Source organism: Poromitra crassiceps (genome assembly GCF_964638095.1).
Source record: "Poromitra crassiceps genome assembly, chromosome: 20".
Taxonomy (NCBI): Eukaryota; Metazoa; Chordata; class Actinopteri; order Beryciformes; family Melamphaidae; genus Poromitra; species Poromitra crassiceps.
This window is the reverse complement of record NC_139637.1, coordinates 25,007,055-25,020,889: the sequence shown is the minus strand read 5'-3', so window position 1 is coordinate 25,020,889 and position 13,835 is coordinate 25,007,055. Positions and strand designations below refer to the sequence as shown.

At 43.6% G+C, this 13,835-nt stretch overlaps 1 protein-coding gene across 1 annotated transcript; it reads right to left on the bottom strand.

The window, feature by feature from the left end:
• Positions 1–5,473: 5,473 nt before the first annotated feature.
• LOC310795158 (ER membrane protein complex subunit 3-like) lies at positions 5,474–10,009 on the bottom strand. Its single transcript, XM_083657208.1, has 3 exons — positions 9,932–10,009; positions 8,413–8,495; positions 5,474–5,771 (listed from the first exon to the last, which is right to left on the bottom strand). The coding sequence occupies exons 1-3, from the start codon at positions 9,960–9,962 to the stop codon at positions 5,643–5,645; spliced, it is 243 nt and encodes an 80-aa protein (XP_083513334.1). The 5' UTR covers positions 9,963–10,009; the 3' UTR covers positions 5,474–5,642.
• Between the last annotated feature and the right edge of the window lie 3,826 nt (positions 10,010–13,835).

Here is a 13,835-nt window from a genome sequence, read left to right as displayed (position 1 = left end):
GCGGCTTCCTCACTGCTAATAAACAGTCAGTAAACAGCTTCCTCACTGCTAATAAACAGTCAGTAAACAGGAAATCAGCTGTGAGAATGAGTTGAAGAGACATGGAAATTCCCCAAAGCGTCCTTATACTATATTGGGTTTTACCGTGTCTCACCCCCCCCCCCCCACCACCACCACCACCCACAAACCTTATTACACCCAGAGTAGGTTGGGTTTAGGCACGAGGAGTGGTGATTGTTTGGGGTTAGGGTAATGAGATCTGGGTAGGTAGCTTTGGGGGGGGGCATAACGCAGTTTTAGCAGCTTGTCTCTGATTGGATTGTGTCCAGTCCAGCCTTGGTGTAATTGGATGTTTGTGGAAAAGCCGCTGACTGGATGGATTCAGCCCTGATGTTTGCTTGATGTTATTGATGTTGATGCTTTATTACGAGATGAAACTGTTTTGTATTTTGATGTAAAAAAATAAAATAAAAGGTTCATGCTCATATTCAGCTTGGTGAAGTTCAGTTAGCCCTCATCATTTTAAAAGAAATGTACCTGAAATAGTTTTTTTTCTGGTTGTATTTGTGCAGGGCGTCTTTAGTTCAAACCCCTCCGATTGTATCTTTTATTTGCAATAAACCTTTTTGGTGTTTTGATCACCGTATAGAGATGCATACACGCCTCCGTCTGTTCTTTGGCTCTCAGTTTCCACCTCGGTCCTTGGCAGCAGTTTGAGGTTCCACCATAGACTGTTGTGGGTTCCACCATAGACTGTTGTGGGTTCCACCATAGACTGTTGTGGGTTCCACACTCCGGGATGCTACGTCATGGATAATGGAAGGTGACCGATACCACGGCAGCAGTGTTAATGTTGTTGCCTAAAACCAACTGAAACCAAATTGAAGATCCAATCAGAAGAGAAGGATAAATTCAGATAAATCTGTCTGTATTGCACGTTCAAACCTTAATACCATTCCATAATAACAGATTATTTATTTTCCAATGAATTTGGAAATTCTAGAGAAACATTTAAATAATGCATTCGACTTTAACTAAGCCTGTAACTAAACCTACCATAGATTTAGTGGACTAAAATCTTCTATTTAGTCAACTAAACCCGAAACATTTCAGGTGACTGAAATATGACTAAATGGCACAATTTTAGTCAGAAGACTGACTACAACGAAATCAAAATTTGCTGTCAAAATGAACACTGCAGGAAAGACATAAAACCACACCAAAAAAAATCCTATTCTGGGATGAAATGTTTGCATCCCTGCATTTGGTGTGCTAATTATGGCTAGCTTACTGTACATTTCACATCATTAAGACAATCTAGCCAGTAATAGACTCATCCAGATTATGTCAAAACCAAGTGTCATCAGCCTAACAAGTTAATGTCTTTGAATGCGCACTGCACAGCATCCAAGTAGAGAACTGGTCAAACAAGACAAACTACAAAAAGGAACCAGAGGGGGGCGTAGTCATCACATTCAATTTCTTTATTTGAAAATGTCCACAGGCAACCAAGCCAGGTACAACAGAAAAATAATCACACAAACTAACGATTCGATCTGTGAGCCAAAGCATCTCCTATTGCAGGGGTTTTCAAAGTCTGAGACTGTGGGCCTCCCCCCCAGACAAAGCTTGAAACTAGGAGCCCCCGCACTCAAATCCTGGATGTCTCTGGGATCATGATTGTTATTTGATCTCATACACACTCAACGATTGAGCCCAGATAGGCTGATATTGCTGTTAAATACATAAAAACATCTGTCTGGAGCAGTGGTTCTCAAATGGGGTTCCGGGGACCTCCAGGGGTCCGCAAAAAGTTTTCAGGAATATAAAAATAAAAACCAAATTTTTGTGTGTGCGCAAAAGCTTCATAGTTCAACAAAAATATTGTATGCTTTAAATCTAAAATGGTTCATGGATTACATTCTAATCTAACAAACCTATCAATTTAAAAGTCAAGCATGTTACCGTGGAAACAATTGAGCTTAGCCCAAAATCACAAATCAGAATGAGGGGGTCCCCGGGTATATTTTCTATCTTTTAAGGGCTCCTTGGCTGAAAAACATTTGAGAACCTCTGGTCTGGAGGCATTTATTAGTTTCTGACTCTGGGAAAGTGGGGAAAACTGTCAAGTTTCCCCAAAACTACTATATCTCTGAATTGATCTCTTTAATCAAATCACACACATTTAGGCTATTCTATGATCTCCTTTTAATAGGTAATTTTCACTTTGATTCACTGAGCCTCCCCTGAAACTGTTTATGGAGTCCCCCTGGGGAGACCCGCCTCCCACTTTGAAAACCCGTCTTATTCCGTTTTTAATGGGAGATCAGGTCAGTGTTTTCCTGATTGAATCCCTATCAAGAGACACTTGCTTGGCGGCAATGAGTGATGACATTTGGGGAAGTCAAAAAAAAATCAAGGGGAATAATAAAACATGCACAATCAAGTTAACAATCAAAAGAAAGGCGTGTGCTGAATTGTCCGAAAACGAGCCTGACAAATCACAACGCTGATTTTTCAAGACTTGGGGTCAACAAGTCAAAAACTTATTTCAGATATTTGTGGTGAGCCTAGTTTCCAAACCACTGGCTCTTGCACCAAAAGTTGATCCAAAAAGTCACCACGTAAAGCTCCCCAAAACAAGGCACTGCACATTTAAAACGAATGGATAACTTTCCAATGTCTACACCCCCTCTCTCTCCCTGATCATTTCTCACACTTAGGTACTTAAATAACACCTGCATGACATCAGGACACTTTGGAAATTTTGTTTAAAAACAAAACAATACAAACAAATAAAAGCTATGAACATGCTTATTCCACATTAAATATAACTCTCTTTATAGTCTTTACAAAAGAAAACAAAAAAGATAGGCAGTAGTCATCGTCCAAACGTGTCCGTTTCATCTATTTGACATTCAGTCAAGTTTTAATGTTCTGCTCGATTATGCAGCCAATATTCTTGTCAAATCAAAACACGTTGGAGAACTCGTCATCAACGATGACGTAGGATCCTCACCTGCTACTTTTGACTTTGCTCTTCAGTGTGATCCCAACAATAGAGCGGGCCCTGTCTTTTTCCAACTAGAGAATAGAACATGACAATGAGGCTTTAAGGACAGTTGGGAGTTGTACAATGTCACAACAAATCTCCAATGATGATACGTTTCAGTTTCCACAACATGTTTGATAGGAGTCCATTTCTCCACCTCTGCTCAGACAGACATGGACTCTACGTCTCAGAGTTGAGATGTGGGCAACTTTAAGAGCAACGGAGGGCGGCAATATTACGGATAACATGTAGACAACATAGTGGTTTTCAAGGAACAAAACATATCAGGATAACTTACTGCATATATATATATATATATATACATATCTATATCTATCTATATATATATATGTACTGAAAGGTAAGGCTTAGGCTACTTCATGTTGATCTGTACAGATAGTGGATTCCTCACTACTGGTGAAGGTTCAGACTGGGAACAGAAATCTACTGGTGAAGGTTCAGACTGGGAACAGAAATCTATTGGTGAAGGTTCAGACTGGGAACAGAAATCTACTGGTGAAGGTTCAGACTGGGAACAGAAATCTACTGGTGAAGGTTCAGACTGGGAACAGAAAACTACTGGTGAAGGTTCAGACTGGTAACAGAAAGCTACTGGTGAAGGTTCAGACTGGGAACAGAAAGCTACTGGTGAAGGTTCAGACTGGTAACAGAAAGCTACTGGTGAAGGTTCAGACTGGTAACAGAAAGCTACTGGTGAAGGTTCAGACTGGGAACAGAAAGCTACTGGTGAAGGTTCAGACTGGGAACAGAAAGCTACTGGAGTCCAGATAAGGTGTGAAAGCTGCGGTTCAGACAAAAGGAACACGGTTTGTGTGATCGCACCCTTGGGGCCATATGATTTCCGCAAAACGGGAAAAACGTACGGAATCATGGAATTTGGTAATAAAAATTGAATCAACTGTAAAACATGGATTATGCAGAATGTTCCACAATTTGGCTGAAATTGATAAAAGTAATTATCAAAATCTAAAGTAGACCTAATTACTGTAGCAACCTAAATTATTTCATAATTGTAAAATAGGCGTAGAGAAATAATTCCGTTTTTGATTGGGGTGTCTTGCGTACGACCCAATCGTCACCTCACAACTTGGTTTTCACTTTGAGAAACAAGTAGTGAAGGCTATCGGAGAGGGCCAAGTAATAATAATTACAAACTAATAATTATATATATATATATATACATACATATATACATACATACATATATCGATCTTAACCCCAAAATTAAAATGGAATTTGGGGAAAAAATCAAAGGGATTTCATATGGCCCTATACTCCCCCATTCTGTTCACTGTAAAAATGTGAAATGTCTGTCCTGCTCCTGCAGGTTAAGAGGACGAGCAAGAAGCAAGGAACACGGAGAACGTGTGAAAGCTCTGGAAGGGCACGGCTGACCACAAACGTCTTCCCAAGAGGCTTTAGATCGTTACGTCTCCACTCACTGGTGTAGAATCTGCTGGTTTAGGAAGGGGAAGAAAACCCCCCAACAAAAAAACAGGGTTCTGGAACCATTCTAGAACTCAGCGGACCTCACGTTCCCTGCTGGACTATCTGCTAAAGCAAGAGGTGCTTGAGCTGCCTCAGTCATAATGCAATCACCACGATACATTAAACATGACCAGTTATGCTAATTAGGTCATTCATTAAGCCAATTAACACATTAGTTAGCAAATATTACTACGTTAACATACTTCACAAGGCATTAATATGAACTTGAGTAGTTTTGAGAAAATCAGCTATTCGTTCATTCATATGCAAATGTATGCAGCAAGGTGCACTTCTGTTAAATCATCACTTATTCTGTTCACAAATTGTAACAGTTTTCTAAATTTCTAAATTCTAACAGTGTCGAAACCATTGAGTGTAAAAGATGGAGAAACTCCCCTTCCTACCGCTTAACAAGTACCTTCAAAGACACAAAGCATCTTTGTCGAAGATTTATTTGACGTGCAATTTGAGGTTTTAGTTTGGCTCATGTCCCACTAACATGGAGGGGGCGGGAATTTATGACCTATACTGCAGCCAGCCACCAGGGGGTGAGCGAGATGTTTTGGCTTCACTTTGGGGAAGCTGTCATGACGCCCATATTTTATACCGTCAATGATGTAAACAGAGTTGTAGAACCTTAAAACCTCAATATCTATCTGGTATTTTCCTTCTGTAGAGCCTTATTCTAGAGTGTGTGGTGTGTTCTGGAACATGGAAAGACAAAAATCTGACTTTTTTTCTAAGAAGACGTTAAGAGACGCGGATCTAGATCCCTCAGGACAGTTTCAGAAGCCGTGTCTCCCTCGTGTCCTAGAACTTCAAGCATCGTTACAGAACATGTGTGTGGTGTGTGTTCTAGAACCATTCCAGAACCCCCGTGTTACAGAAACATGGAATACATGGAGGCAAAGAAGCTGTTGTTTTGTTTTTAAATAAGACCTTGTTCTAGAGAACGTGTAGAACCATTCCAGAACAGTTGAAAAACACAAAAACATCGAATCTGGAGTTGTTGTTTTTTTTACGTTGTTCCTAAAGAAGACTGGTGTTCTAGAACCTTCAGAATCATCGTCCCAGAAGCCGCCTAGAACATGGCTGACTTGATGTCCTGGCTGAAGAAGGTTCCAAAGTTGAGGTCTCTGGACATCAGCTCCTCCTCCACGTTGTCCAGGGCCCACTTGTGTTCCACGATCTCCAGTGCCTCCCATTCACTCTGACACACACACACACACACACACACACACACACACACACACACAGTTAGTCCCACAAATAAACGAGCACAGTCACTGAAAAGTAGGGATGCGCCAATACCGATACCGATATTAACATTGCTCGGTGTCAGCCGATGTCAGCGATTTTTATTCAATTATATCATTCAATTATATAATATAACAATTAAATAATTACTAAGTAAAAAATGACTAACATCGGCTGACACCGATATGATTGCTGATATATCGTTATCGTGCATCTCTACTGAGAAGACACAGGTTCAGTCCTGTCCTGTTGAAATGTCTTGGAAAGATAGAGAGAACTCAAATGTAAAGACACACAGTCCAGAGGTGGGGACTCAAGTCACATGACTTGGACTTGAGTCACAATTAGGGATGGGTAGTGATTGTATTTCATTGATACCGGTACTGCTTATCGATACCGATACTTATCGATACGGCTCTCCATCATTTGGTGCAAAAAGTAAAGACATGAAAAGATGTGAAATGATTCAACAGTTATTTTGTTATTACTCATTACAAGTGAAATTCCTCAGAAGGCCTATTTCACCGCTGTGAATATGATGAGTTATTAAACCTAGGTCACCTATGTAGTAGAAATATGATTGTTTTTAATGCGTTTTTTTTTTTTTTTTACCAGAGAAAACGGCTGTAGTTTTCCCCATATCACTCTTAACACCTTGACTGCCAACGACGAGTGTAGTCGTCAAACACAATCCAGCTGTTCACTGCCAGCGACGACTTGACTCGTCAAAAAAATGTTTTTTTTTTTTTTGACCGTGGGATGTGCATCTAACCCTTTTACATCTCTTATATAATTATTGGAGCCACCGAACGTTTACAACCCATTCCACCGACCCACTAAGTGGCAACAGTGGTCTCCTGACTAGAGGAAGGCAAGCATTTTTTTAACTTGTCACGCCATTCTCACCCCAGCCATTCTAATGAAAATGGATGGGGGAAAACGCTCTCGTTTTCGCGCTGATTGCTGGCGATGCGGGATTGCAAATTTACATAATAGATTACAGGTGGAACACACTTTGAAACACGCAGCATAAATATGACCAGAATCGCAAAAGCTTCTCTCAACCAAAACTCCAAGAAGCGAGCGAGTCCATGCCGACTTCCTCAAACAGCGGCCGTGCAGACAGGCACAGGACAGCAGCTTCTTGGCTGCAGCGGCCGTCACAGTCTCAGTGCTTTGAACGCCCACGGAGGGAGGAGTTGAAGCAACTCTCCCTCTCGCTCTCTCCCTCTCTCTCTCTCTCTCTCTCTCGCTCTCTCTCTCTCCCTCCCTCTCTCTCTCTCTCTCTCCCTCTCCCCCTCTCACTAGGATTAAACCTAGTGCGTCTCCCTCCCGAGAGGGAGGGAGAGAGAGAGAGAGGGAGGGAGAGCGAGAGGGAGGGAGAGAGAGAGAGAGGGAGGGAGAGCGAGGGGAAGGGAGAGAGAGAGAGAGAGAGAGAGAGCGAGAGGGGGAGGGAGAGAGAGAGAGAGAGAGAGCCAAAAATGAATGGTTAAAGTGACAGTTCTATCGAATTTCACAAAAAGCCGTTTATCTCTGAATATTTTTTCTGACGCTAAAACCATGCTGTATTCAACTGCTAATGCTTACATAACTACTAACTCTACAAACTAACTCTTTTAGACAGAGAAAGTACACATTCTATTAGTACTTTTGAGATATTGTATGTTCACAAACTCCAAGCAGAAAATAATCCTCGGCTCTTGTAAAATGAGCCACAATCCTCAAAAAACGGCTTGGCAGAAGCTACCTACAGCAAGAAAAAAACGGCTGGCAGTCAATGTGTTAAGGGGAATCATACTACAGCACCCAGAATGCATTGCGCACGTCACTGAGTAGAAACTCGACACCAAGACAAATCTCTTTACCGAGGCGTATTTTCATTTACAAAACGTTTTCGTCATCGAGTCTGGATAAATCACACCCGTTTTCAAAGACTTATGAAACAAACGATGGAGTCAGTTACGTTATGTGGAGTTTGTGGGACCAACTTATCTGCTGAATAGATGGATGTAACGTTACAGGTAAAGCGAACACCGTTGTTGTTCCGTTTTCACTCTGAAAATAAGTCCGCTTCAACAAAAGCACCATGATATTTGTTACAACGCAAGGCGGAGTTTCAATCACCACAGGGCCGTCGCCCGCTGTGTGACTCAACAGTGAGATGTCTCCTATCGTGAAACTAGTTTTCTTCCAAATCTACTACTGATCTTTTCATTCTTTTCAACCTGTCACAAGCATAGTGACAGGCCAGGAGTGTAAACACGCAACGTCAAACGCCTGGTGCCGCTTCATTATTGTTAAATAATAAGAATAATAATGATAATAAAATACCGATAGCAGCACCGAACGTCCAGGACCTTATCGATACTCCCGGTACCGACCAATCCGCAACCGGTAGCAATTAATACCGGTGTGCGGTTCCCATCCCTAGTCTTCTTCTTCTGTGGTGTTTTATGGCAGTTGGCATCGTTTATGTTGCATTACCGCCTCCTTCTGGATCCATCCATCCACTGTTTCCCTACATTCTCCTCCACGCGCCCCCCGTTCGCTCCATACTCTAAATCCCTCCGACAGTAACGTCGTTTGACTTCTACCTTGAAGGCCTTGTTGGGGTCAGGGGGCATCGCCATGGCAGCGCCTGTCATCTGGTCCTGCATGAGCCGCGATTGGTCAGCAGCTGGAAACAAACGACACGTTTAACAGATGAAATACAAAACACTAAGAACCTACACCCTGCCTCTCCGCACTGTGCAGCGTGCCATAGTTAGGCTTGGAGCTGTAGACGGTTTACAACATATTACTAACATATACGGATAGTGCAGCGGTAGATTCCCTGCCTACCGGGGTCGCAGGTTCGAGCCCCTGTGTTACCCCCGGCCTGGTAGGGAGTCCATACAGGCACACTTGGCCGTGTCTGCGGGTGGGAAGCCGGATTAAGGGTATGTGTCCTGGTCGCTGGAATAGTGCCTCCTCTGGTCGGTCGGAGAAGAAGCGGCTGGCGACTGCACATGTATCAGTGGAAGCATGGTGCTAGTCTACAACTCTCCACAGATCGGCAGAGGGGGTGGAGCAACAACCAGATAAACCAAAAGTCATGTGTAAGAATGTCCTGCCTCTGTTTAAATAGTGCTGTGCTCTAGCCATGCTGTGTGCCATGGTATATTGTATAAATAATGTGCTGTGCTCTAGCCATGCTGTGTGCCATGGTATATTGTATAAATAATGTGCTGTGCTCTAGCCATGCCATGTGATGTTTTTTTCTCTATAGTTAGTCTGGCCTAGCCAGTGACTCCTAGGAATAGACTACGTGACAACCAGGAATAGATTGGTGACCACTGGAGAGACAGTTGACAGCCGGAATGTAGACGGCACCCGGGAGCAGTATGGGTTAGCGCCCCAGCCTGCGTCTTCCGTGAGGAAGCCCAACAAATCCACGAGAGGCCTTTTAGGAGGGCCATTCAAGCCGCAAGTGGAGCCTGCAGTACCACCACGGCCCAAGAAACATCATACCGGAATGAAATGTTGGGAGCGGGGGAGTCTGGTGCAACGCACAGGTCCTGGACCTGGTGAGACGTAGGAGGAGCCCGGACAGGAGTCAACCCACAGAGCCCAGTCCCTCCACGTGCCAGAGCCTCCCGGTCCCGGCAGAGTAGTTCCGGAGCAGCGGATTGAGTGGCCCTGTCTTGTCCTAAGAGGGCTGACCGTGGGTAGCTACTGGGACTTAAGTCGGGGCTTGATCAACCCCGGCTGGGTCACCTGGGCGAGGGTGTCTGATGTCGCAGTACCCGAAACATCCTATGACCCCAGGGTACATCACTGAGGATACGTCCCAGTTGCATCCATGTGATGTTTTTCTTTATAGTTTTTGTTTATTTTGTTTGTGCTCCAGACCATGTGATCATGCTCAGACCATGTGATCATGCTCACGAGTCACAGAAAGTCAAAGATGAACAGCAGGGGGAATTATACAGTATATTATACAAGTACAATAGGAGAGCGACTGGAGACTGGCTTGGCTCCAGGGACATTAAACATGTTTGATTAACAATATCAACTGTTCAAGTAAAACAACAACAACAACAACAACACAAACACTACATTGGTTGAACTCACCATTGTCCTGTCCCAGGATCAGGCTGTACATGCTCCTCAGTCCAAACACATTCAGGAAGTACCAGGACGCTGAACTCACCCTGGGAAATATTCAACAAATCACAACCTAATTAAATGTCAGCTGCTATTCCTGCTACTCCACACTACACAGACATCTATTCCTGCTACTCCACACTACACACACATCTATTCCTGCTACTCCACACTACACACACATCTATTCCTGCTACTCCACACTACACACACATCTATTCCTGCTACTCCACACTATACACACATCTATTCCTGCTACTCCACACTACACACACATCTATTCCTGCTACTCCACACTACACAGACATCTATTCCTGCTACTCCACACTACACACACATCTATTCCTGCTACTCCACACTACACACACATCTATTCCTGCTACTCCACACTACACACACATCTATTCCTGCTACTCCACACTATACACACATCTATTCCTGCTACTCCACACTACACACACATCTATTCCTGCTACTCCACACTACACACACATCTATTCCTGCTACTCCACACTACACACACATCTATTCCTGCTACTCCACACTACACACACATCTATTCCTGCTACTCCACACTACACACACATCTATTCCTGCTACTCCACACTACACACACATCTATTCCTGCTACTCCACACTATACACACATCTATTCCTGCTACTCCACACTACACACACATCTATTCCTGCTACTCCACACTACACACACATCTATTCCTGCTACTCCACACTACACACACATCTATTCCTGCTACTCCACACTACACACACATCTATTCCTGCTACCCCACACTACACACACATCTATTCCTGCTACTCCACACTACACACACATCTATTCCTGCTACTCCACACTACACACACATCTATTCCTGCTACTCCACACTACACACACATCTATTCCTGCTACTCCACACTACACACACATCTATTCCTGCTACTCCACACTACACAGACATCTATTCCTGCTACTCCACACTATACACACATCTATTCCTGCTACTCCACACTATACACACATCTATTCCTGCTACTCCACACTACACACACATCTATTCCTGCTACTCCACACTACACACACATCTATTCCTGCTACTCCACACTACACAGACAACATCTATTCCTGCTACTCCACACTACACACACATCTATTCCTGCTACTCCACACTACACACACATCTATTCCTGCTACTCCACACTACACACACATCTATTCCTGCTACTCCACACTACACAGACATCTATTCCTGCTACTCCACACTACACACACATCTATTCCTGCTACTCCACACTACACACACATCTATTCCTGCTACTCCACACTACACACACATCTATTCCTGCTACTCCACACTACACACACATCTATTCCTGCTACTCCACACTACACACACATCTATTCCTGCTACTCCACACTACACAGACATCTATTCCTGCTACTCCACACTATACACACATCTATTCCTGCTACTCCACACTACACACACATCTATTCCTGCTACTCCACACTACACACACATCTATTCCTGCTACTCCACACTACACAGACATCTATTCCTGCTACTCCACACTACACACACATCTATTCCTGCTACTCCACACTACACAGACATCTATTCCTGCTACTCCACACTATACAGACATCTATTCCTGCTACTCCACACTACACAGACATCTATTCCTGCTACTCCACACTACACAGACAACATCTATTCCTGCTACTCCACACTACACACACATCTATTCCTGCTACTCCACACTACACACACATCTATTCCTGCTACTCCACACTACACACACATCTATTCCTGCTACTCCACACTACACACACATCTATTCCTGCTACTCCACACTACACACACATCTATTCCTGCTACTCCACACTACACAGACATCTATTCCTGCTACTCCACACTATACAGACATCTATTCCTGCTACTCCACACTATACAGACATCTATTCCTGCTACTCCACACTACACACACATCTATTCCTGCTACTCCACACTACACACACATCTATTCCTGCTACTCCACACTACACACACATCTATTCCTGCTACTCCACACTACACACACATCTATTCCTGCTACTCCACACTACACAGACATCTATTCCTGCTACTCCACACTACACACACATCTATTCCTGCTACTCCACACTATACACACATCTATTCCTGCTACTCCACACTACACAGACATCTATTCCTGCTACTCCACACTACACAGACATCTATTCCTGCTACTCCACACTACACACACATCTATTCCTGCTACTCCACACTACACACACATCTATTCCTGCTACTCCACACTATACACACATCTATTCCTGCTACTCCACACTACACAGACATCTATTCCTGCTACTCCACACTACACACACATCTATTCCTGCTACTCCACACTACACACACATCTATTCCTGCTACTCCACACTACACACACATCTATTCCTGCTACTCCACACTACACACACATCTATTCCTGCTACTCCACACTATACACACATCTATTCCTGCTACTCCACACTACACACACATCTATTCCTGCTACTCCACACTACACACACATCTATTCCTGCTACTCCACACTATACACACATCTATTCCTGCTACTCCACACTACACACACATCTATTCCTGCTACTCCACACTACACACACATCTATTCCTGCTACTCCACACTACACACACATCTATTCCTGCTACTCCACACTACACACACACATCTATTCCTGCTACTCCACACTATACACACATCTATTCCTGCTACTCCACACTACACACACATCTATTCCTGCTACTCCACACTACACACACATCTATTCCTGCTACTCCACACTACACACACATCTATTCCTGCTACTCCACACTACACACACACATCTATTCCTGCTACTCCACACTATACACACATCTATTCCTGCTACTCCACACTACACACACATCTATTCCTGCTACTCCACACTACACACACATCTATTCCTGCTACTCCACACTACACACACATCTATTCCTGCTACTCCACACTACACACACATCTATTCCTGCTACTCCACACTACACAACATCTATTCCTGCTACTCCACACTACACAACATCTATTCCTGCTACTCCACACTACACACATCTATTCCTGCTACTCCACACTACACACACATCTATTCCTGCTACTCCACACTACACAGACATCTATTCCTGCTACTCCACACTACACACACATCTATTCCTGCTACTCCACACTACACACACATCTATTCCTGCTACTCCACACTACACACACATCTATTCCTGCTACTCCACACTACACACACATCTATTCCTGCTACTCCACACTACACACACATCTATTCCTGCTACTCCACACTACACACACATCTATTCCTGCTACTCCACACTACACACACATCTATTCCTGCTACTCCACACTACACACACATCTATTCCTGCTACTCCACACTACACACACATCTATTCCTGCTACTCCACACTACACACACATCTATTCCTGCTACTCACACTACACACACATCTATTCTGCTACTCCACACTAAACACACATCTATTCCTGCTACTCCACACTACTCACACATCTATTCCTGCTACTCCACACTACATCAGACATCTATTCCTGCTACTCCACACTACACACACATCTATTCCTGCTACTCCACACTACACACACATCTATTCCTGCTACTCCACACTACACAGACAGATCTATTCCTGCTACTCCACACTACACACACATCTATTCCTGCTACTCCACCCTACACACACACATCTATTCTGCTACTCCACACTACACACACACATCTATTCCTGCTACTCCACACTACACACACATCTATTCCTGCTACTCCACA

Coding starts and splice junctions, on each gene's coding strand:
- LOC310795158 (XM_083657208.1), bottom strand. CDS start 9,962: ATGTACAGCCTGATCCTGGGACAGGACAATG. Junction 8,496..9,931: donor GATCCTGGGACAGGACAATG/GTGAGTTCAACC, acceptor GTTTGTTTCCAG/CTGCTGACCAATCGCGGCTC. Junction 5,772..8,412: donor ACCCCAACAAGGCCTTCAAG/GTAGAAGTCAAA, acceptor TGTGTGTGTCAG/AGTGAATGGGAGGCACTGGA.